Source organism: Narcine bancroftii, chromosome 2, assembly GCF_036971445.1.
Source record: "Narcine bancroftii isolate sNarBan1 chromosome 2, sNarBan1.hap1, whole genome shotgun sequence".
Taxonomy (NCBI): domain Eukaryota; kingdom Metazoa; phylum Chordata; class Chondrichthyes; order Torpediniformes; family Narcinidae; genus Narcine; species Narcine bancroftii.
In genome coordinates, this window is record NC_091470.1 from 41,478,243 (window position 1) to 41,502,674 (window position 24,432).

Consider the following 24,432-nt stretch of genomic DNA (forward strand, 5'->3'; position numbering starts at 1 on the left):
GACAATAAAAAGGTAAGTTACATTGCTCACAAATTATAAAGACATATAAAATGCATCCAAAATATTTAAAACATAGACACATCTAATCATTTTAATACGATAGTCGTGTCTCTAAACCCCATCCCCTTTCCATCATTGCATGGCTAAAGAAAGAAAAAGAAAAGAGTATTAAAGTTTAGGATTTCTATTATGTCTAAAGGTTGTGGAAAAGATTCAAGAATGGTCCTCACAACATTTGAAACTTTATATTTGAGTTACTAATTGAATAGCTAATCTTTTCTAGGTTTAAACAGGACATAATGTCCCTTAACCACTGAGCATGGGTAAGCGGAGCAGCATCCTTCCATCTAAACAATATCGCATGCCTGGCTAAGAGAGAGGCAAAAGACAGAACTCAGCATTTGATTGGAGTTAAAAGGACCTCATCCTCTCCCGTTGTGCCGAAAATAGCAACCAAAGGATTTGGCTCCAGATTTAAATTGAGGATTAAGAATAGTTTGAAACACATCTCTCCAATATCCTTCAAGACTAGGGCATGTCCAAAACATATGGGTTTGTGAAGCCTCTCCCCTCTTACATTTAACACAGCAAGGGTTGTCATGGTTTGTTGAACGCCAAGAATGACCAGGAGACGCAGATGATTTTTCAAGAAGTTTTAAACTTTTATTTGCAAACAAAAGCTATGGCAATCCAAGAACTAGTCACTGACTACCCACACAACACAGAGTTATAGCCTTTTTTAATATTATAGTACTGCTTTAATCACTTTTCTGCATCCAATCATTCATAACCACATATCTTAGCAGTATGTTATCCCTTGGCTCCCCACAATTATTTTCATTACTTTCCACCCATTTATCTAATCCTGTTTTGAACCACGTGTTTCATCATATCCTGCCACCTGCTACCTCATCCTTGGCTCTTTCACTGTGGCATAGTGTAGTAAATGCACAATGAATTTTACATTTGTATAGTGTGAGTAAATTGTTACATAGTAATGGATTAATGAATAGTATATAATTCATGTGCTTTATTTTCCATAGGGTCTACATCTGAATTAAAAACAAGATAATTTAACTTTAGACATATGATCACTATGCTCAACTTTAAAATGTTACAAAAAAAACGATGTGCACATAAAGATATGATATTAGCCAACTTAAAAATTGAATCCCAAATGTCATCTGATGTTGAAAAGCTTAAATCCTATTCCTGGGTATTTTTAATTTTAACTAAGAGAGCGTGTCTTAAACCTAACAACTTATCATAAATAATTAATATTTGACCTTTACGAGAAAGTTGTAAGCTAAAAAACATATCAATAATGTTCACATCAGATGACCTAGGAAAATTAGGTATCTGAGATTAAATAAAATGTCTGATTTTCAAATATCTGAAAAAAAATTAGTATTTGGTAAGTTGAATTTTTCAGAAAGCTGTTTAAATGATATGAAACTGCTGTCAATAGAAAGATCTTTGAAACATTCAATACCCATACTGTACCAATCATGAAAAGCAAAATTGTGTAAAGAAGCTTGAAAAAGATGATTGGACAGAATAGGACTTGAGATTGTCAATTGATTTATTTAAAGAAAAAAGAAGTGAGGATCCGAGAAGTGCTGGGATGGAAAAGTATTTAGCAGAATTCAACTCCATTGCTACCCAAACTGGATGGTCCACTCAATTATGAAAATGTAACCAAAGAATTTTATTTAGATGAGGGGACTTACCTTTCCATATATAAGATGATATAGCCAAATCAAACGAATCAAAAAATGATTTGGGAATGAAAATTAATATAGATTGAAAAAGATATTAAAAATTTGGTAAAATATTCATTTTTTAATAGAATTAATGCAACCAACCATAGTGTTAGAGACAGTTTCACGTGTATTAATAAAGCAAGGAATTTTTTTAAAAGATGCTTGTGATTCTTTGTAACTGTAATACCAAGATAGTTAAATTGATTTCTCACAACCTTAAAAAGGAGACAAATGTACACTGACACAGAAAGATTCAAAGGGAAACATTCACTTTTATGCAAATTTAATCTATATTCTGAAAACTGACTAAATGTAAAAAGTATTGATAACATGGAGGGTAAGGAAGTGTCAGGGCTGGATATAAAATGCAAAAGATCATCCACATAAAAGGAAACTTTGTATTTAATTACCTTCCCTCAAATCTATGAAATATCCTCACATTCGCAAAATGCAATTGTTAATGGCTGAAATGCCAAATCAAAAAGTAATGGACTTAAAGGACACCCTTGACACCCTTAAAGTTCCCCGTTGTTGAAAATTAATAAGAAGTGAAGCTGTAGAGCATAAATATGGAAGTTTAATCCATGCAATGGGGAAAAATTGAATTTTTCCAAGTTCACAGAAAATTATCTCCATTCCACCCGATAAAATGCTTTCTCTACATCTAAAGATAGAACACATTCAGGAACTGCACTGGGAGTAGAATACAAAATATCCAGTAAGCGGTATATTAAAATAAGAATAACATTTTTGAATAAAACCAGTCTGATCTTCAGAAATGACTGCTGGTAGAATATTCTCCAACCTTTGCCAAGATTTTAACATCAACATTTAATAAAGAAATTGGCCTGTAGTAGGAGCACTCAGCTGGTTCTTTACCTTCCTTTACTATGAGAGATATACATGCTTTGTTAAAAGATGCTGGAGGAAAAACAGGCCGCCCTATTCTCAAACAAATTATCTTCATTTGGAATAACCACTATATAGAAATCAAAGTGGGGCTGTCCCCAAAAAAACCCTGACTAAAATAGATTAATACCATTGATAGTAGGTAACAAGATCCTGGATACCTGGCATCGTAATGGCATCAGGTGCATAGAGGACTGTTACGAGCAGGGGAAGTTAATATCGTTTGAACAACTTAGACATAAGTATGATTTATCAAATAAGATGTTCCACTGCTATCTTCAGATAAAATCTTTTTTGCAGGACAAATTAGGTCCAACTATGGGCCTACCAATGTGCAGTGACATAGAGGCCACGATTCAAAGGGGAAACACATGGAAGTTCACCTTGGCAATGTATTTCTTGCTCCAAGCAGAAGGACCTAAACTAGACTTTCTTAAATCAAGGCAGAGGTGGGAGTTGGACCCAGGAATAACAATTGATGAGCAGTGCTGGTCCGATGTCGGATCAGCATGACTGCAATCATTAATGCGCGGTACAGGCTGGTACAGCTTTCTACATCAGCTGTACCAATCAATAAAATTTGAACAGATCTAAACCAGAATTGTCAGACCAATGCTTTAGATGTGGAAACTTTAGACAGGAAACTTTGTACATGCAATCTGGATATGTACCGTGAGACCCTTCTGGGTGGAACTAGGCCAAGTCCTAGAAAAAAATCAGATAAAGAAATCTCTCAGGACCCAGAATTGTTTGTGTTGGGAAGCATAATGGTCAGGAGACTTAAAATGAACCTTTCCAAATTTCAAATCCAATTCATAATAGTTGCATTCACAGTGGCCAGGAAGTGAATAGTGGCAGCCTGGAAATCTGGCTTCTGCTTGAGCATTACTCACTGGAGCACAGAAATGCAAAGTTATGTTCCCCTGGAGAAAATTACTTACAACTTAAGAAAAAGGTTTAATACTTTTTTTTGAAAATTTGGCAATTGTGCTTAAATTCCATAGGAGCACGATTATAGTGTGGACCATCGTGCCTCGCCGCCCTACCTTCCCCGTCTATCCCTCAATTGATTTGGGGGGGGGTGTATTCCATCCCATCTCAACTAGGAAAAGTCAAGAGAAGAAAATAACCTGAGCACTGGCTGCTGTGTCGTGACAAACCCATAAAACCCTGATATATGACTTGTACCTTTGTTGTGAGTTTTTTGAAAGTTGTGTGTAACTGTAGTTAGTTAAGTGTTAAATGTGGGGTTTGGGGAGGGAGGGAGATGAAAAGAGCTTGAACTCTGCAAAAAACTGTATAGTCAATGCTGATACTATTAACATTGACACTGATAATGTTTTTTTTCCCCTAGTATTAATGAAACATCTGATTTCCAATATATATTTCCTTGTTATTACCAAAACTAATTTAACAAATGTCAATTGAAAATCTGATAAAGATAATTTAGGGGTTATATTCTCAAAATTTCCCAGCAATAATAATTCATGATTTAACGGAAAATCAACACCGGTAATTCGTTGTAAAAACTTACTAACAGAAATTCAAAAAGGTTTAACTTTTGAACAAGACCATGTAGAATAAACAAAGGTTCCAACTTATTTTTAACATCTAAAACATTGATCTGATATATCCGATTTCCATCTTCAACTTCTGAGGTGTAAAAAATTGATGTAAAAAATTATAATGAAGTAATCTATACCTTACATTAATAGTATTGGACATAAGATCTTTATATAAATCTTGCCAAACCTGCTGATATATTGTTATGTTTAAGTCTTGTTCCCATCTTTACTTTCAATTAAACAAACCTAATTTAAACAAAACCAAGAAAATTATTAGAAAAATTAACATGGAAATATGAATTAGGAGGATTAAAACTTCCTAATTTTAAGAATTATTATAAAGCAGCACAATTCAGATTTTTTGTTTCTTTGTTTGCAAAAACTAAACCATCTTTGGTGGAAATTGAATTAAATAAAATTGGAGAAACTATATCTGAAGAATTAATTTATAAATGGGAACCAACATTAATAACAATAGATAGAGATGCTCCAATATAAAAGCATTTGCTTAATATTTGGAATAAAGTTAAATTAGATATTGATGGAAATCTTTTATCATTAAAAGCACCAATAATTATTCCTCATATTTTTCAAAATATAACCTTTTTCTGCATATTTAGAATAATAAAAATTTCTCATATAGTTCTAAGAAATATATAATAGAGTAATTATATAAATCATTTTTACTAAGAGAAAAATAATTCTCAATGTTTTTCACGTAGAAATATAATAGCTCAATGCTTTAATACAAAGTAAAATTCTTAGTTGCGGCTGGGTCCCTTCTGTCATTTAAGAGAAGGTTGGATGTGTACATGGAGGTGAGGGGGTTGGAGGGTTATGGGCGGAGAGCAGGAGGGTTGAGCTAGTGGAGTTGTTCTAGTGAACCGTGGTGCAGACTCGAAGGGCCAACATGGCCTGTTTCCACGCCATAAACGGTTATATAACCAAAGTGGATTTTTTACCCCTTAAACTGATGCCAAAGCACTTTCCTGACAAATGTTATATAACAGGTGTTATACACTTTAAAAGTAATAATAGTTAATCAATTTCAGTCACACTGGGTGCAATGGGGAGACTATCTATGTAATTCCGAGCCTCTTCAACCGAAGGCAGCCAGCTCTTATGACTGCTAGAAAGTGTAATGTGGAGGCGCACGGGATATAACAGGGAGGGGTTGGAGCCACGCTTATACAACTCCAATATTACACCTCTATATTCAGCCTGCTGCTTAAAAACTTTGGGACAGTAATCTTCTGATTTGCTGGCCATGATATTGTTTTCCACTATGATGAGCTTCATGAATCAGAAGATCCTTGGTTTGATATCGATGTAACTGTATAATGACTGTACACAGTCTCTGCCCCTGAGCCAACATGGGCATTAGTGAGCGATATGTTCTATCAATCTCTGGCGGATTTAGGAGCAATTTCTTCCCAAAAGCCACACAGAGAAACTCTGAAAAGAATTTTACAAGTTGCTACATTCAGTAGCTTCAGCCAAGCCCAGAACATGTATATTATGTCGTCCACTCTGCCTTCCAGGTCAATGGCTCTCGCTCTTAGCATCAAATTACTGTCACTTAATTTGCAGCACGTTTCTTCTAATCCATCGATACACTCGGACAAATTGTTCAGAATAAGCTCAAAAGATGATAAATGTTTACCAGGTTCCTGGGTTAAACACTGAACTTCTTCAAGTTTAGCAGCAAACTGATTTAAAATAGCTTTAAACTCATTGGATAACGACTGTCTTTGCTGTTCCAGTCGTTCAGAAATAGCCTCCATATATAGATTAGCTGACACATTTACACTTCTTTTGACCATTTTAGAGTAAGTGTGAATAAAGGAGAGGAAAATCATAAAATATGAAGCAATTTGGTTATAAAATATGTAGAAAAAATAAAAGTCGGTATGAGCTTCTGACTATTGCTGTTACTCCATGCTGCAGCCAATTAAAAGTTAACCAAGATCTGAATAACTTTCAGAAAAGGACTGAAAGGTGGCAAGATATTTGCATCTCATATTTTCCAGGCAATGTTCAATTTCGACCCACACCCCTTGACAATCAATAGTATTGCTATCTCCAAATCTCCCACCATCAACATCTTGCAAGTTACTTTTTAATTTTTTAAAAATACAGCACAATAACTGGCCCTTTCTGGCCCATAGCCTGTGTCACCCAAATGCACCTGTAAATAATTAGCCAACAACCCTGCACATCTTTGGAACATGGGAGGAAACCAATGCAGGTCACAGGGAGAATGTACAAACTCCTTAAGTGTTTGAACCCGATTCTCTGGCACTGTAATAGCATTGCATTAATTGCTACGCTAATGTCCTTCTTAGCCATCTTGGCTTATTCCTATGAGATGTGAAGTTTGGTTAATGAAGCTGATCCACAATTTAGGCAACATATACATAATTATTTCAGATATTCAGTTATAAACAGTTTTGTATGATATATCAACTTTTTGTTCCCCCAATGTAGGACACGAGCTATGAGTTTTGACTTTCCAAAAAAAAAGGGAACAGGAATATCACGCCTCATTCCTCAAAGTCCTTCAGAGACTATTTTATTGATGCATGCAATGATGGAGTATGACCCTGAAGAACGAATCACTGCTAAGCATGCATTACAGCACCCGTATTTTCATGAACTGAGGTAATACATTCAGTGTAACACTAGGTAATTTGTTTGAATTAGTGTTCAATCTACATTGGCCATAAAAAAAAAATTTAGTTGCAGTGTTAAACTCTTGTTTTGTCTTGAGGAGAATTTTCTATTTCTGCATAAATATTTCTGCTTTAAGTTCATAAAATCAATGTTATTGTGCTTTCAGAAATAGGCATAAAAAATGAAATAGTTTCAATCTGTTTCTTCCTCAAAAACAATGCTCAAATGGCAACTTTTTTTGTTGAAAATATTCGCTCTGTCCACTGCAACAGCAATGATCTCCCAGTGGCCACTCATTTTAATTCCTCACACCATTGCCACACTAACATGTCTATGACCTCATGTACTGCCAAATAGAAACTACTCATAAATTGGAAGAGCAAAACCTCGTATTCAGTCTTTGCACTCTCCAACCAGATGACATCAATATCAACTTCTTCAGTTTCTGTTAACTCTCTCCCCACTCTCTCTTTCTCTACTTCTCTGTCCCCTTTCCTCCAGCTCCCCACCCCTTTCCCTTCTTTCTCCTATCAAAGAGTCACCCTTCTTAGCCCTCTGCCATCTCTCCTCTCACTTCTCAGCTTCTTTCTCTTCTACCCTCCCACCTGTATCCATCTGTTACTCTTACCTGTTAGCCTATGCAACTCTCTTGCCTCTTCCCCTTCCTCCCACCCTCCAACATTTTATTCAGGAGTCCACTGGTTTTTTTCCACATTCCCAACAAAGGGCTCAGGCCCAAAACGTGATTGCCTTTTACTTCCCACAGATGCCATGACCTACTGAGTTTCTCCAGCACTAAATGACATTTTGAATTGTTCATCTTTAAGAATCACTTTTCTTTGAATTGATTTCTAAAGGATAATTCCATAAATAACATTTGATATTCTGGTGACTTTCTTAATGCGTTTGTGGCATAGTTGGAATAGCAGTTCAGCACAGCACGTTTATAGCACCAGCACTGTTTTCCCTGGGTGGTCTGGTTTTCTCCCACTGTTCAAAACTAACTGGAGTTGTAGGTTAATTGTGTGTAAATTTGACAGCACGGACTCTTGGGCCGAAATGGCTTGTTACCGTGCTGTATATCTAAATTTAAACTTTAAATTACCCCCTGCCCAAATCAGGAAAAATGAGAATAATGCCAGTAGGATGTTATTTCAGCTGAAAGGGGCATAACTTACTTGCATTAACTTAAATGAATCTCGGTGAAACATCATAGAGAGAATGATACCAAATAATTTTTTTAAATTAAGTCCTTCAATCTAGGTAGTCACAATAATATTTTGCAGGATCAAACATTTCATTCCATAAAGAATAAATTACTTTTCAACAAACCATGAAGTTCAATTTCAAACATTAGATGAAAATTGCATCTTTGATAATCAAGAATGAAATTTGAAATGAAATCAAATAATATTATCTACAATGCTGATAACTCAGGAAAAAAATGTTGAGAGGATTTGTACACAATTTTATGAGTATGGAAATAAATTCATCCATTCAATCCCATCATACTTGGGGCTGCTGAAATAGATTACTATGACAGAATATTTTCTTAGTACCTTTTGTTCCTTTCAGTATCATTACTATTTGGTTCAAGATTAGAGCAAAAATTAAAATGAAGAACTTAAAATTTAGATACACTAACAAAAATTCATTTAAAAAGTACTACTGATTCTCTCATTGTCAGGAGAATTTGTGAGGATTATGTTAGCAGTTATAAGCTAATCATTATTTAATTATCCTCCAATAATAATTATGAACTAAAAATGATCATCTAATGGCAACCAATGTAAATCCAGGAGAACATCTGAATAATCATTCTGGACTTTGAGGTGGCAGTTTGGAGTTGTAACCACAAAATGTGGTGGGCTAGATCTAACCATACAGTGTCCATTAAGTTGATTCTTAGGCTTTAATATAACATCTGGAAAGCATCTGCTTGTTACAGACCAAACGTTTGGCATGCCATATAGGTGTAGGGTATACAATCTATGTGCATTTCTCATACATGAAGTAGAACTAGAGTTCTGCAGCTACAGGTACTGTTATGGCCGATTGCATGTTTATGACCTTCTCTGCATGCAGCCAGAAAGTTAGAGTATCTTTTACTGTGTGCAAACCAACCATCCTCTCCTACTGATAACATGATAACTGAAATAAGATTCATGGGCAGAAAATACAGTCAATTTAATATTTTTAATAAGATGTATTATTTAAATTAAGAATAGAGAATTTTCTTTTACATTAAATATTGAATAAAAAATAGTAAATTGTGATATCTCCTTCCTATAGATTGGCAGAAAAACAAACTACTAATGTCCACAGCACTGTTAAATGTTTGGAAAGGAATGAAAACAATTTAAACCCAGGTGTTGTTCATAATTTATGGAGAATCCATAAGGAACGGAAAAGGGTAAGATGAAAAAAATTGACTCTTTACCGTTTGCTGTCTCCATAAAACGGGACTTAATAGCTAATTTTAAATTAACAACATGCTCCAACGTAATTAAATATTATCAACAAATTTTGATACAAGCTTAGTTTCATTACAATCTGGCTATCCATCCCATAGGATGATGATGGTTCCTTTCAGTCAGTTTGTGGGATTTGATAGGAGGATATCCCACTCCTCAGAAAGGAACAGCTTGTGCATGAATGGATTTAGGTGAGTAGGGGGGTGCACAGGTCCAGACCCACCCTCTCGACATCCCTTCCTGGATCCAGTGGCATGGTGAGGTCCAAGACGGTTGGGGTAAGTTCTGTTGCAAAGAATGGCCGGACCAAGCTTCGATGCAAGGGATGCCCTTTCCGCGCTTCACGGCACATACTTGCTAGATGGCTGTTGTCCCTATGAGAAGATTCATCCGCCCTTTGCAGGTCTTGCTTTTCACCCTGCAGGATGTTTACCCACCCTTTGCACCAGGCAAGCTTGGTGGGTGAACTGGTTTAGTCACTGGCAACCTGACCATGCGACAGGTAATACTGGGTTACATGGCACTCAGACGAGTGACCTGATGTCATTCATTACAATACAAAATGTATTATCAGCAAGAAGCCATTTATTGCCTTGCAGCTGATCTGGTAGAATGGACTTATATTGACTAATGATAAAACGTTGGGCATGCCATACGTAACGATAAAACGGATACAGTGAATTTCCAACTTGTGTCCATTTCAAGATACAACCAGTCGGTCAGAAAGGAACTTGGTTATAAGTCAGGGGCTACCTGTACGATAAACACATGATCATGTATCACTTTCTGTGTCTAGATACACGTTGGATGAGATAGAAAATTGTTACCATTTAGTCATGTAGTCACAATATCCCGGTCTCCATTGCCCAAGCATTTATCACACACTGAAATAAAGTACTTTTCCTTCACTGAGATGGGATCAAACTCATGGAACTCCCTAGTACTGTGGAGGTAACTTCTGTAAGAGAACTCCAGAAGCTCAAGAAATCAGGCTCATTGACATCTTCTCCAGAGTAAATATGTGGATAGCAATGAATAAACAATATAGAGGCTTCCTACAAAATCCTGAATAATCTACATATTCAATCTGTGAATCTGTCTTCAACTAACATTGATAACTTTTCAGAAATATATTAGAGTTGATTGTTCTTCACCATCTGGTAGTACAGTAATTGGTACAGGTTCGGAAATTGAACATTAAAAATCCATGTAACTATTTTCATGGGAATTTAAACAGGTAGTTATGACAATGCATGCAACTTCCCCTGCTTGGCTTTACACAATGAATAACATATTGAACAAAACACATTATACCCTGGCCTTGAACATTAAGTAATCACTTGTAAAGAAGTACTGAGCAGGTATTTTCTAAAGGCAAGATGTGATATGGAAGGGAAGGGCAAGCAAAACACAACAAGCTTTTCTCAATGTTCAACCCTCAACTCTTCAGATACATATGAATTCCATCACCAGCAAGTTTTCCTTTGAGTCCAATTCCGAAACTCCTCACCAATAAAATTCAGAGGTTTTTTCACTATATGAATCACAGTGGTTGCAAATGTCTTCGAATCAAGGGCAACAGTATATAGTCTTTTAATGTGAGCCTTGCCATTAATGGCTTGATCACAAACAATTTATAGACAATTAATTAATAAAAACTGGCTTTTGTGTAAATTTTGCATTCATGACAGGGTCTGATCAGGAGCACTCAACATGGATTTCTGGGAGGAAGGTCATGTTTGACCAATCTGAATTTTTTGAAGAGGTGACTAGGAATGTGGATGAGGGTAGCGCAGACTTCAGTAAGGCCTTCGATAAGGTACCACATGGAAGGTTAGTTAGGAAGGTCTAGTCTTTAGGTATAAATTTTGAGATAGTCAAATGGATTGAACATTGGCTGAAAGGGAGAGGCCAGAGAGTGGCAGTGGATAATTGTCTGTCAGGTTGGAGGCCGGTGACCAGTGGTGTGCCTCAAGGATCTGTATTGGGGCCATTGTTGTTCGTCATATACATTAATGATCTAGATGATGGGGTGGTGAATTGGATTGGTAAATATGCAGACGATACTAAGATAGGTGGAATAGTGGATAATGAAGAAGGTTTTCAAGGATTGCAGAGGGATTTGGGCTGCTTAGAAAAGTGGGCTGAAAAATGGCAGATGGAATTTAATGCTGATAAGTGTGAGGTGCTTCATTTTGGTAAGAAGAATCAGAATAGGACATACGTGGTAAATGGGAGAGCATTGATGAATACAGAAGAGCAGAAAGATTTAGGAGTAACGGTACATCGTTCCCTGAAGGCAGAAACTCACGTGAATAGGGTGGTGAAGAAGGCTTTTAGTATGCTGGCCTTTATCAATCATTGCATGGAATATAGGAGTTGGGAGGTGATGTTGAGATTGTATAAGACGTTGGTGCGGCCTAATTTGGAGTTCTGTGTGCAGTTCTGGTCGCCTAATTATAGGAAGGATATAAACAGAGTGGAGAGAGTGCAGAGAAGGTTTACCAGAATGTTACCTGGGTTTAAGCATCTAGAGTATAGGGAGAGATTGGACAGATTAGGTCTTTATTCTTTGGAGCGTAGAAGGTTGAGAGGGGATTTGATAGAAGTATTTAAGATTATGAAAGGGATAGACAGAGTGGATGTGGATAGACTATTTCCGTTAAGAGGAGGAAAGATTAAAACAAGAGGACATGAGTTAAGAATTAAGGGGCAGAGGTTTAGAGGTAACATGAGGGGGAACTTCTTTACTCAGAGAGTGGTAGCCGTGTGGAATGAGCTTCCGGGAGAAATAGTGGCGGCGGAATCAATTGTATTATTTAAGAAAAGGTTGGACAGGTATATGGATGAGAAGAAGATGGAGCGTTATGGGCATTGTGCAGGGAGGTGGGACTAGAAAGGGGTGTTTGGTTCGGTGCGGACTAGAAGGGCCTAATGGCCTGTTTCCGTGCTGTAATTGTTATGTTATGTTAATGTGGTTTCTCGTCTATTTACAGAGTTTACAGAACTGGGTTTATTTTTGTTTAGTTTATTTTTCACTTTTAAAGATGAAATTAAGTTTATATTAGCATCTTGGAGCAAAAGAAATTTGATTTTTTAAATTTTTTAACTTGAATATTATCATAAAGTATATTTTAGATCATATTTTTACATCAAATCAGATCCTAAATAGATATTTTCATTTGATGAAAAATGTGATTAAAGCAATTAAGCATCCAAAATTTATTTCATACAAATTATCCACAGGGTATCCCTATTCGGCATCAGATTCCTCTGGAATTGCCAAAGCTGAATGTGCCAACAACAACAAAGCATGCTGGTTACCACAAAAAGACATTAAAGCCTGTTTTTCCAACAGTATCTGTGCCTGAAACTGGAATTCTACCTCAAGTCTCATCTGCACAATATCTTGGAAAAAGCAAGGTATTTGACTTTTTTTTTGCTCAATTTTCATTTGAGAGCTACGTTATTTTAAGAGATTGCAGCTAAATGTTCTACTCATTTTGTAAATGGTACCTGAATCAAAGCTTTCCAAGATGGGCATTTTTAGATTAAAGAATATGTCATAAAGTTTATTATCAGAATCACTGTAATATTGATTGTAATGTAGTAATGAGCCAATATTCAAATATTTCAATCAATTCGTTCAATGAAAACAAATAGATCATAACTATCCAAACCAGGGTAAATACAGCAACATCAACAGCTTCATATAGTTTCATTTGGAACCAAATGCTATTCTAACTTCCATTACAGCTGACACATTCATGAAGTCATTCTGTTTTTTTCTATAAATGTAGCTGGAAATCACTAATGTATAAAAAAGCAAAGTGGATCATTTCAACAACCATAAACACACAAACTAAATATTTTTGTTGCAGTTTATTTTATGGAAAGATGGTCACTAATGTTGAGGATAAGTATTAGACCTCCCATTGCTTTTTTAACTTTTATCTGAAATTTTTATAGCTAATCATCTTTCATCATTTATTAGTAGATTTCCTAAGTAATAAAAGTGGGCATATTTAATTCTCCTGATCCCATCTTTCTCCCCCATTTCAAATAAATACATTTTTAAAAACTCTCTCAACAGATTAGTTACATACTCAGATAGAATTCCAATTTATTGGATACTTTTAGACAGGGGTGGGCAACCTTTTTTAAACTCACATTCCTCCTTAAGTATTCCCTATGCCATAAGTGTTCTGTGATTAGTAAGGGATTGTTTGAGGTGGGATGTGGGTGTGAAGGGAAGGTTGAGATCCACTACTCTAGACCCAATTATTACTGAAATATCTTGCTAGAGAAAAATTGTCATTGGTCCATTTCATTTGGAGTTTTGAAACTGTCCACATAACGAGTCAATGAGGTAGATTAAAACTGTGGTTTCAAACAGCAGGCGAAACCAAGAAGTTAAAATATTTAAATATAATCTGCTCAATCAAGAACCAAAACATATTTGATAAGGGTCTTAAATCTGAGTTGCTCTTCCTGAGACAGTTCCTCATAATAGAGGAACAATTCTCTTATGTTTTTGTGGATTTTGTGGTAATTAATGAGGCCAATGTGGGAAACACAAACTTCAGCAAATGGAGCGTGAAGTGGGTGACAAGTGGATGGGTGATTTGTGAGATAATGTGGTTACATAGAGATGTAGATATATGAGTGGGCAAGGATCTGACAGATGGAATGCAGTGCTGGTAAATGTGAGGTCATCAACTTTTGAAGGAAAAATAGAAGATCAAATTCATTTAAAGGTGAAGAATTGCAGCATGGGAATGCTTATGCATGAATTGTAAAATATTGGCTTGCAGGTTCCATTAGCTATTCAAGAAAGCAGAAATCCTAGTGGATTTGATTTAAGAGAAGGGAAGTTCTGCTGCAAGTTCTGTGCAGTGTATGGGTGAGGCTGCACTTGGAATACTCATGTAATCTTTCTTGAGAAAGGATATATTGTCTTTGAAGGCATGCAGAGGTGGTTGATTCCAGAGATGAGGTGGTTAGACATTGAGTCATTTGGGACTATATTCACTGGAATTCAGAAAAATGAAGGGCTCTTGTATACACATAAAATTATGAAAGGGATAGATAAGAAAGAGGCAGGAAGTTGGTTCCACTGGTAGGTCAGGCTAGAACTAGGGGACAAAGCTTCAAGATTCAGAAAATAACTTTAGTGTGGAGATGAGGAGGAAATGCATTCCCAGAGAGTAGTGAATCAATGGAGGCTGCCTCATTAAATATTTTTAATTCAGAGTTAGATAGATTTTTGTATAATATGGGAATTGAGGATTATTGTGAAAAGGTAAGTGGACCCATGATGTTATTGAACAATAGAGTGGGCTTGACAGGCCAGATGGTGTACTCCTGCTTTTATTTGTTTTGTTCTTGTGTTAGTGAAACACTAAAGTCTCCAGATACTGTGATTGAGGTAAAAACATAAAAATGTTGGAGGAACTCAGCAGGTCTTAGAGCATCCAAAGGAGGTAAGATATATATTACTGACGTTTTGGGCCTGAGGCCTTCTTCAAGGTACGAGTAAAAAGCAGTCAGATGCCTGAATTAAAAGGCTGGGGAAAAGGAAAGAAAGGGCAGAGGGAGGAGCACAGACAAAAGATGTTAATTGTATATGGAAAGGAGGACAGGAGAGAGGAAAGATGAGAATTGATTGAGGAGTGGGGGAATATGGCTCTATGATTGCAGAGCTGGAGAAAAAGAAGACGGAGGGAAAAGGAAATAGACAGAAATAGAGGAAAGGAGACATAGGTGGGGGATGCTAACAAAAACTGGAGAAGTTGATGATAATGCCATCTATGGGTGGGTGCCAAGATGGAATATGAGGTGTTGTTTCTCCAATTTTCAGTCTGGCAATGCATGAAACCATGGACAGATATGTTGGCCAGGGAATGGGGCAGGAATTGAAAAGGGTAGCCACTGGGAGATTCCCTGCTATTGTAACTGACAGAGCCGAGATGCTCAATGAAGCAATCTCCCTGTCTGCGTCCAGTCTTTCTGATGTAGAGGAAACCACAACAGAAGCACTGTATGCAGATTCACAAATAAAATGTTGCTTCACTTAGAATGACTGTTTGGGGCCCTGAATGGAGGTGAGGGAGGAGGTGTAGGCACAAGTACAGTATCTCCTGCAGTCATAGGGGTAGATGCAAAGGGGGTGATTGGTGTGAAGGGAAGATGGAAAAGGGAGTCATGGAGGAACAGTCTTTGCAGAAAGCAGAGAGGGAAGGAAAAGGAAAGATGTGTCTGGTGGTGAGATCACATAGTAGGTGATGGAAATAGTGGAGTGTTGGATGCAGAGGCCAATGGAGTGATAGCTAATGGGGAATTCTGTCCTTATTGCGCGTGGGGGCAGAGGGAGGCAGGGCAGATATACAGGTAATAGAGGATATGTGGGTGAGGGCTGAGTTGAGGAGAACTTTTTTGAACCACTTTTTTTTTGAAGAAGGACATCTCTGATAATCTGGCATGGGAGGCCTTGTCATTGGAACGGATGCAATGGAAATGGAGGAATTGCTAGAAAAGAATCGAATCATTATACAAGACAGGGTGTGAAGAGGTGTAGACGAGGTAGCTGTGCGAGTTTGTGGGTTATATTATGTTCTCAATAGACCTTAGTCTTAGTGGATGATCAGCCATGATCAAAATGAATGGCAGTGTAGGCTTGAAGGGCCAAATGGCCTACTCCTACACCTATTTTCTATGTTTACATATTTATTGATAAACATCAAAGATGTCTGTTTCTACAAACAGCAGATCAAATTCTAGGTTTGTGTAAGAGTTCTCGAGTCCATTTACCATGAGTTGAATAATTTCTCATAAGTTCTGAAAGATAGCACCCTCACACTGGAAAATTTTTGGAGGTGAGATGCAGCATAGCACAAGGAAGGATGACTGCTGAAGTAATGAGGTGGCCTTGTTTGACTTCCATCTATACTAAGATTGATTATATTGTAGCCTCATTTGTTCATCTCAAAGCTTGCATATACATGTGGAGCAGACACAAGATGACATGAATTTCCTCTGGGAGCTGAATTGGAGTAAGGTTTTCCATAATAGCACTTGATTAATGAAGGCAAGGCTTTAATGAGGTCAAAAGAGTCGTGTTTAGTGGCTGGTACTGCTTCCATTGTTAGAATGTTACAGATTTATCATTAATGCACAAACTCTAGGCTGACATTTTAGTATTGTGGTGAGCTGATGTTATCTCTCAGATATGATATTTAAATTAATGTGTGAGCTTAGATAGATCTATCTGAAAAAGAACAGGGTTTCTCCCATGTGTTGGTCCTGATCCACTGTTGAATGTTATTAACCATAAAAGATTAGGATGCCACTTGTCCCATTTGCAATTTGTGTGGTTTTGCTGTCTGTATTTGGCATGAAAGGATGGAATAGGGTGCTATATTGATACAAGATTGTGAAAATTTGGTCAGACAGCATATTTTTAAAAATATTGAATTACTGATTGAATTTAACCCAGTGATAAAAATGCATCCATAATGAGTGTCCTGTGCAATGAAACTTTTGCTAGCAAACATCAATGCATATTGCATCATTACACCTGAACTATAAATATGCATCCATCTCTTATGGAAGTTGAAGCTAGTCTTAGAGGTTTCATTGAAATTTGGAAGGCAAAATGAGGTTGGGAGGGGGGAAGACGTGGCCTAGTGATGGGATTCTGGTACACCTGGAGGAAATGGTGAAAGCTTCTTGTAAAACCCATTTCTCTTTGGCTCCCTGTTTCAGTCATCACTCTCACAACCTGCCTGAATGCCTGCTTGATCCCTGGCACTCCCCTATCACCAAAGGATGTGTAACATTTGTTCTACATCACCATTCAGGCACCTAAAAAGCACATACAGGTGAGGCAAAGATTCATGGGCACTTTCAAATTTATCTACTGTATTTGGTGATCCTCATGTGGTTTCCTATACATCAACGAAACCAAACATAAACGAGGCACTGGTTTACAGAGCAGCAGCATTTCATCTCCCCTTCCCATTTCCACACACACACCTACTTTTGACCTTTTCTAGAGCCAGGGTGAGGCACAATGCAACTTAGAAGTAAAACCCTTCATATTCTGCCTGGGCAGTTTACATCTCAACACTATGACATAGAGTCACACAAGAAACAGCAGGTGCTAGAATTTGGAGCAAAAAAAACCCAGTTGCTGAAGGAACTTAGTAGGTCCAGAAATATCAGTGGAGAAAAAGGACTGTCAGTGTTATGGATTGGAACACTTCATCAAAGTACCTTGATGAGGGTTTCTGACTTGAAACTTAGACATTTCCTCACCATATCCCCATGCTGCTCAAACTAGTGTTCTTCAAGCAGATATTTTTAAATCCAGTTCAAATATTGAATTTTTCAATTTCAGATAATCCTCATCTGTGTTTTTCTATATTTTCTCTCTTCTCTCTTTCCCCTCTTCCCCCTTTTTTTTGTTGACCCATCTCAGGTCCTCTCATTTTGTTCACTTTCCCAAACCCCTAAAGTACATTTTTACCCCTTTTCCTCTGGTTCCTTCAGGCCCCATCAATGGGATGTAAAGAATGGTAGGTGTTTCATCCTGAAGTGCTTTATCAAAACTGGGAAAATGTAATGGAGAAGCCAGTGCAAAGAGGACAGAGATGAGACAGGGCCCCCCCCTTGTGGGATTGATGAACCAGGTAGAGGTGAAACATGATGGACAGTAGGTAGGTAGATGCCAGTCAAAGGATAGGGAGGGGCCAAATGGGGTTAGATGGAGAAAGTTGCAGGGTAGAGCAGGTAATTAGAAGACAAAGGATGCTGCTGTTGCTGGAATCTAATGAGAAGGTGAGAGTAGAGGTGTAAAGATGGGGGGGATGGTAGGAAGAAAGGTAGAAGAATCCAGTGAGTAGATGGGGTTGGAGGGGGGGATGCACAAGTATCGCCTTCTTCACATCAGATGATAGCATTCGTATGCTTTGTATCGCATTTTACTACCTTCCAGTACATGTCTCCACCTTTCCCTTCACCTCCCTTTACCTGGTTCTGTGGTGATATGACCACCAGCCTACGGCAGGGGGCAATCTCTGTACTTGCAGGAAGACCACTAAGGACTGACTCCACCTGGCCGGCTGTCAATCAACTGACCTGAGTAGACCCCCTAGGGGGCTGACTCCACCTGGCCAGTTGTCAATCAGCCGACCTGAATATAGACCTGAGCTGGCCCCTCCTGAGCCAGTCACATGGGAGCCACTGAAGCATGAACTGGTGTTCAGACTTTTATCTGAATAAATCCTGTTGGTCTTTTGAGTTTTGTTCTTGCTTGCTGCTACCTCAGTGTACCATATGAACCATCTGCTTTTTTTCCTCCTTGTAGACCACCTATCATCCGGCTACCTCTCTGAACCATCCCTCCCCTCCCTTTCTTTATTTGCACATCATGCTTCACCCTTCCTTAGTCCATCTATCACCTATTTGTCCCTGTATCACCATTCTCTCCATTTTTTTCAATGATAATGTAGGGTTCTTTCTTTTCCCTCCCCCCCACCCCATAAATGGTGCTTGACCCACTAAGTTCATCTAGATTCTAACTTCACAGTGACCATCTTTAGTGGAATGAGGTAGAGGCTGACAATGACAAACTATCTTCATCTTACAAGTTCAAAATGGTGTTTTATTGGAGAGAATGAAGGATATCAACACTGGAACATAAAAGATAAAGACTAGAAAGGGCTCTATTTATCAAATAAATCATTCATAATTTGGAAGAAGTAAGAGATAAAACTAAAGGAAAAGGTCCAGATTATTGTAATCTCAATCTTCTCTAATCCAACAATTGATATATCTGCATTACTCCAATTCTGGTGTCTTGAGTATTTTCAGCCTTGATCACTTTACCATTGATGGCTCTGTTCTGTGTTGTGTTCTGCCTCTCATTTTCTCCTTTAAGGCGTTCCTTTGATCCCACCTGGTTATCTGCTTTAATATCTCCTGTGTGTTAGTTGTAAACATTTTTTGGTGGTACTTGGTGTGTTTTGCATCTTTTACAGATCCTTCATCAATATGATGTTGCTGTAGAGAAAGTTCAAAAGGACAGCAGAAACTGAAAATTAACTCAAATGTTATTAAATTATTGAATGGTAGTTGAGTGCAATGACAATATTTTTTTAAACTGAAGACAGTATTGGAAAGAAAAATAAGGAAATTGTGTGCCAGTTTCCCAATGGAAGATGATTATGTACCCTGAAAATGAAAGAAAATCAAAGTTTTCGAACAACATGTTAATTTAAACAAGGGCATAGCACTAACAACGACGAACAAATCCACAAGAGCTCATTGATGGTTTCTACCCCAGAGTGTTACAGGGTGCAGGCAAAGAAACTATAGATGCTTTAGCTGTAATATTCTATTCGGCAGTTGTCCCTCCGGACTGGAAAATTGCAAATATGATTCCATTATTAAGATGAAAGAGAAACAAGCAAATTCATTATTTGTTAAACGTACCAGCTGCTGTAAAGAAGTTATTGTCCAGAGGAATTTGAGCTTTTTGAAAGAACCAACATGGATTTGATACAGATAGATTATATCTTAAAACCTTCATTGCATTTTACAATAAGCAACTGAAGTATAGACAGATGGGCATGGACAGATAGTTTATATGGGGATCCTGAAAATATTCAGTTAGATTTCACGTTAGAGATAGCTGGACAAAGTCAAATTTCATGTTACTGAACTGGTTAGAACATTGGATAGATAATGGGAAAGAGACAGAACAGAGAGATAGTTTATTCAACTACTCCCTGTCACTATTTCTGCTCCACTTTATTCTCCTCCTATCCTTAATCTTCTATTTTATGCTAATCTAGAAATTTATCTCAAATATTTTGTATTAATAATTTCCACTTCTAATTACTCTCTCAAAAAGAGTTGTTCAAGTTCACGTATGATTCTTCGTGACTAACTTACATTGATGGCTTCTCGTTTTGTTCATTAGTAGAAATACTATCTATACAATCAAGAATGTATTTCATAAATCTATTTGGGAGGTAGTTATATACGCTGAAGGCTTGGCTACATTTGTTATTGACTGATTACAAGAGCAATGGATCTAAGCTAGCTGATAATAGACATATTGCCTATCAAATACTGTAAATGAAAGCATGGAACATCAAATTGATAGGTATTATATGAATGATGAAAATGTAGGAATAATGGTGATCTAAAGATATTTAGTGATCTATACAAAATTATTGCAGTACAAAAGTATTCAAAAGGTTAGAGAAGAATTGAATATTTAGAAAACTACAATTATCTTTAAACAAATGCCAATCCATGTTTTACATCAGTTTGTAAATTGTTACTGCTGTACACAAAGTCTATTCACAATCAATAAATTAAACACACATAGTGAAGTGATTAATAAAATGCAGGAAACATTCAGTAGATCATCAAAACTTGTGGAAAGAGAAACAGTTAATGCTTCAGGTCTGAGACTTCATCAGAACTGGGAATAGGAGAAAACAGGTTAGTTTTCTGAAAACTTGTTTTCTTTCCTTCCCTGTTCTGAAGCTTCTCATAACATTAATTCTGTTTTTATTTCAGAATTCAATTTTCACTGCTCAGGTGGTGACTAATTTTATTAGGAGCTTTTCTCTTTAATGTGATTATGTCTGAAGTTTGACTGATAGTAAAAATATTAATGTTTATAATATTCTTGCAATCTCATGAGATTGACCAAAGTCCATCTTCTCTATTGAGAGATTTCTCAACTTTCTTTACACTTTTGCACTCTTCTATTACTACAGGAAGGACCTTGGAACTAATGCATTAAGATGATTTCCCCAGATATCCAAGCAGATTTTGAAATAAAACCTTTGGTATGTACCCTCATGGAAGGATTTTTTAAAAATCTTTTTTTTTCCCTTCCTGTTCCCTCAGAAACAGGAGGACAAATTCAATCTTTGTAATCTTAAGCGCGAAGTTGTGTCAGTCAGGAAGAGCACAGATGACCAGAGATAACTTAGTTTAGGTAAGAATTTCTTTTGCTAATTATTTCTAAATGTTAAATTTAAAGAAAATATAAATTAAGTTAGTACAATAAGCAAAAATGTCATGAAAGAAAACCTACTCTGAGATAAAGCATCTGTGAAAATCCCTTTTGTAAATAAATCTATTTTTACAGCACAAAAAAAATCAGTATTGACCGTACAGAATTATTCAAAATGAACAGCTCAAATAAAAGAATTGACTGAGATGTATAGCACAGAAGACAGACAGGCAGATCCACACCATGTGCTATCTATTCTTGTCTATTCAACCAGAAAAACACAAATTTGAATATTGTTCAAAACCATGCTGAGAAATTCATGATGGTATGTGGAGTATTTTAATTGTTCTTAATTGTTAATGACTATCAAGAAAAAAACATTTTGATTGAGGTACATGTAGCATGATCAATGCCCTCTCACAGACACGAAAGGCCAAAGGCTTTATTGATCTAAAGATCTAAGTATGCCTCAGCATGCTGCTGGCTCAAGTCCAAGGGCAGGTATAGGGGAGGAGACTTGGGCTCTCGGCCTTTATTAGGGGTCTTAGGGGGAGGGGCTACCAATTCCGCAGGCGAGCCAGCCTGCTCAGCTCAGCGGGGAACGTGTCCGTAATACCATGTTCCACCACATTCATCACTCTGGCAGGGTGATGTGGGGCACTGTCTTTACGGTCCATGAGTTGCACAATAATGTTCACAGGTTTAGTCTCTCCAGTGGTTTTACATCGTTGGGACCTCCGCAGACCAATTGACTGTACCTCTTGCTCCAGTGGCCCAATGGCTCAATCACTGGGCTGGCTGACGGAGGGCTGAGCTGTGTCCATGTCTCCCAGGTCCATGGGAGTCGGGTGGTTAGTTCGTAACCTCCAGCGGGGGGAAACATTTTGGGGACGTGCTTGGGGTGGGATCTTTATGCCCTCATCCTGGGTGGTCCCTGGGGCCAGGTGGTCGCTGCCCAAGGGTATAGGCTGCACCTCCCACACTGGAATTCCTGCTTGAGCCAGATCCCAAATGAACACTTTCTTCCCATCCATTTGGGTACCTTACCAGTGCATACTAGGGGTTCGCATGCAGGAAGTGCATTTCCTCCACCAGTGGGTCCGACTTGTGGGTCCTAATATGCTTCCGGACCATTAACCAGACCAGCAGTGTGGTTCCTGATGCTGACCTCCTTGGAAAGAAGAGCAATCGTTCATGAGGCATTGGATTCGTAGCTGCACAGAGTAGGGACCTGGTGGCATGCAGCACTTCCAGAAGTGCCTCTTGCCACTGGGACACATTCATCCTTCTCACCTTTAAGGCCATCAGGACTGACCTCCAAATGGTGTCATTTTCCCTCTCTACCTGGCCATTCCCTCGGGGATTGTAGCTGGTGGTTCTACTTGTTGCTATATCCCTGAAGAGGAAGAAACGATGCAGCTCCTCACTCATGAAGACTGAACCCCAGTCACTATGCACATACATGGGGTACCCGAACAAGTGAATATGGTGCGGAGTGCTTTAATTACCGTGGTTGTGGTCATATCTGGGCAGGGAATGTCCACAATGTTCAGAAAATAGCTGTTCTGGTTTGTGGACAGGAGGGGCCCCTTGAAGTCTATACTGAGGCGAGTGGCTTTGATGAGGTGGACCTCTCTTTGGCCTGTAAAACTGCGGCTTGTATTCTGCACAGACCAGCCAATTGCGTGTCAGCTCTTTGATTTCCTCCACCGAGTAGGGAAGGTTACATGCTCTCACAAAGTGGTAGATTCTTATGACCCTGGGATGGCAGAGGCTCTCGTGGAGGGCATGCCAGCACCCTGTCACACGTTCCTCTGGACAGCACATTGGGGGACTCGTTGAGCTTACCCGGCTGGTACAAGATCTCGTAATTATATGTGGACAGCTCAATTCTCCACCGCATGATCTTGTCATTCTTAATTTTGCCCGCTGTTTGTTATTAAACATAAAGGCGACGGCTCTCTGGTCCGTCAGCAGGGTGAAAGGCCTGCCGGCCAAGTAGTGCCTGCAGTGCTCCCTGTAATAGAATATTTGGAAGATAAATTGGTAAAATTAGAGTAAGTTACATGCATACACACACTGCATACACACACTTTAAAACAGATCTTATTTGAAATATTGAAGAATTCATATTCAGTGAATTTACAGAAACTATGGAGAATGCTGTGTACATTTCACAAGTAGGTGCTAATTGAAATGACGTCATTAAAGCAGCAAGCAGGAGACACTCCGACTGTAAAAAGCTTTTTGCAAGGGTTTTGAGAGAGTGGAAGAAAGGTCACTCCTGGGTTTTTGTTTACCTAAAGACAACAACTTGACCGAGAAGACTAACTCCTATTGTTTGCTGGAAAAGGTCAGGGGTTTTGCAAATGAGAGTGTCACATGGGCTTTCTGGCAGTTGGAGAGAGACAGACAGACAGCTGAAGCAAGCAGGAGAAGCTTGTTGATGGCTGGATGTTTTTTTTTTAACTTTATTTATTGAAAAATTATTGGTAAACATACTGAATACACTTCACAACAAAACTTTATATATATAGAAAGAAAAGAAACCCCACCCCCCCTACCCCTTCAGCCAGCTTTCTTAAGGAGAGCCAAAGAAATATATAAAGAAAAACTAAAAATAAAATAAATCAAGGTACATCTAAATGCATATATTCCAAATATCATGACCACTTATTAACAAAAAAGAATAATTATCATGCAAAACATATGTAATTTTTTCCATAACAATACAAGCTTTCATTTCATTCTGCCATTGTATTATATTAATCACTGTATTATCCTTCCATGTACTTGCTATACATTTTTGAGCTGCAGACAACACTAAGTATACAAATGCAATTTGGAATTTATCCAGCCCCATTCCCTTTAAAGAAATCACATAACCCAATAAAAAAGCAGATGGATCTAATGGTAACTTAAACTTATACAATTTTTCCAAAATTAACTTAATTTCTTCCCAAAACATTTGTACATACATACAGGACCAAACAGCATGTAAAAAAATTCCA

The 24,432-nt window shown here is 37.8% G+C and overlaps 2 protein-coding genes across 19 annotated transcripts in view; one reads left to right on the forward strand and one right to left on the reverse strand.

Moving 5' to 3' along the window:
* The window catches only part of LOC138753429 (MAPK/MAK/MRK overlapping kinase-like), a 139,816-nt gene that overhangs the window by 58,282 nt on the left and 57,102 nt on the right, over positions 1 to 24,432 (forward strand). For 8 of the 15 annotated variants that reach the window (XM_069916411.1, XM_069916409.1, XM_069916417.1 and 5 more), the window contains 5 exons: positions 6,725 to 6,898; positions 9,203 to 9,323; positions 12,631 to 12,807; positions 21,313 to 21,403; positions 21,557 to 21,739. In XM_069916411.1, coding sequence (XP_069772512.1) covers positions 6,725 to 6,898; positions 9,203 to 9,323; positions 12,631 to 12,807; positions 21,313 to 21,393 — 553 coding nt within the window. In that variant the 3' untranslated portion in view covers positions 21,394 to 21,403; positions 21,557 to 21,739. Of the gene's footprint in view, positions 1 to 6,724; positions 6,899 to 9,202; positions 9,324 to 12,630; positions 12,808 to 21,312; positions 21,404 to 21,556; positions 21,740 to 24,432 lie in introns of those variants that run through there. The other 7 variants (XR_011351166.1, XR_011351167.1, XR_011351169.1 and 4 more) reach the window with 3 other exon arrangements.
* Positions 1 to 24,432, reverse strand: part of wdr20a (WD repeat domain 20a) — a 110,600-nt gene that overhangs the window by 8,805 nt on the left and 77,363 nt on the right. The window contains exon 4 of one of the 4 annotated variants that reach the window (XM_069916404.1): positions 19,055 to 19,446. The exons of 1 other annotated variant lie outside the window; for it this stretch is intronic. In XM_069916404.1, coding sequence (XP_069772505.1) covers positions 19,264 to 19,446 — 183 coding nt within the window. In that variant the 3' untranslated portion in view covers positions 19,055 to 19,263. Of the gene's footprint in view, positions 1 to 19,054; positions 19,447 to 21,896; positions 23,439 to 24,432 lie in introns of those variants that run through there. 2 more of the 4 variants (XR_011351161.1, XR_011351164.1) reach the window with 2 other exon arrangements.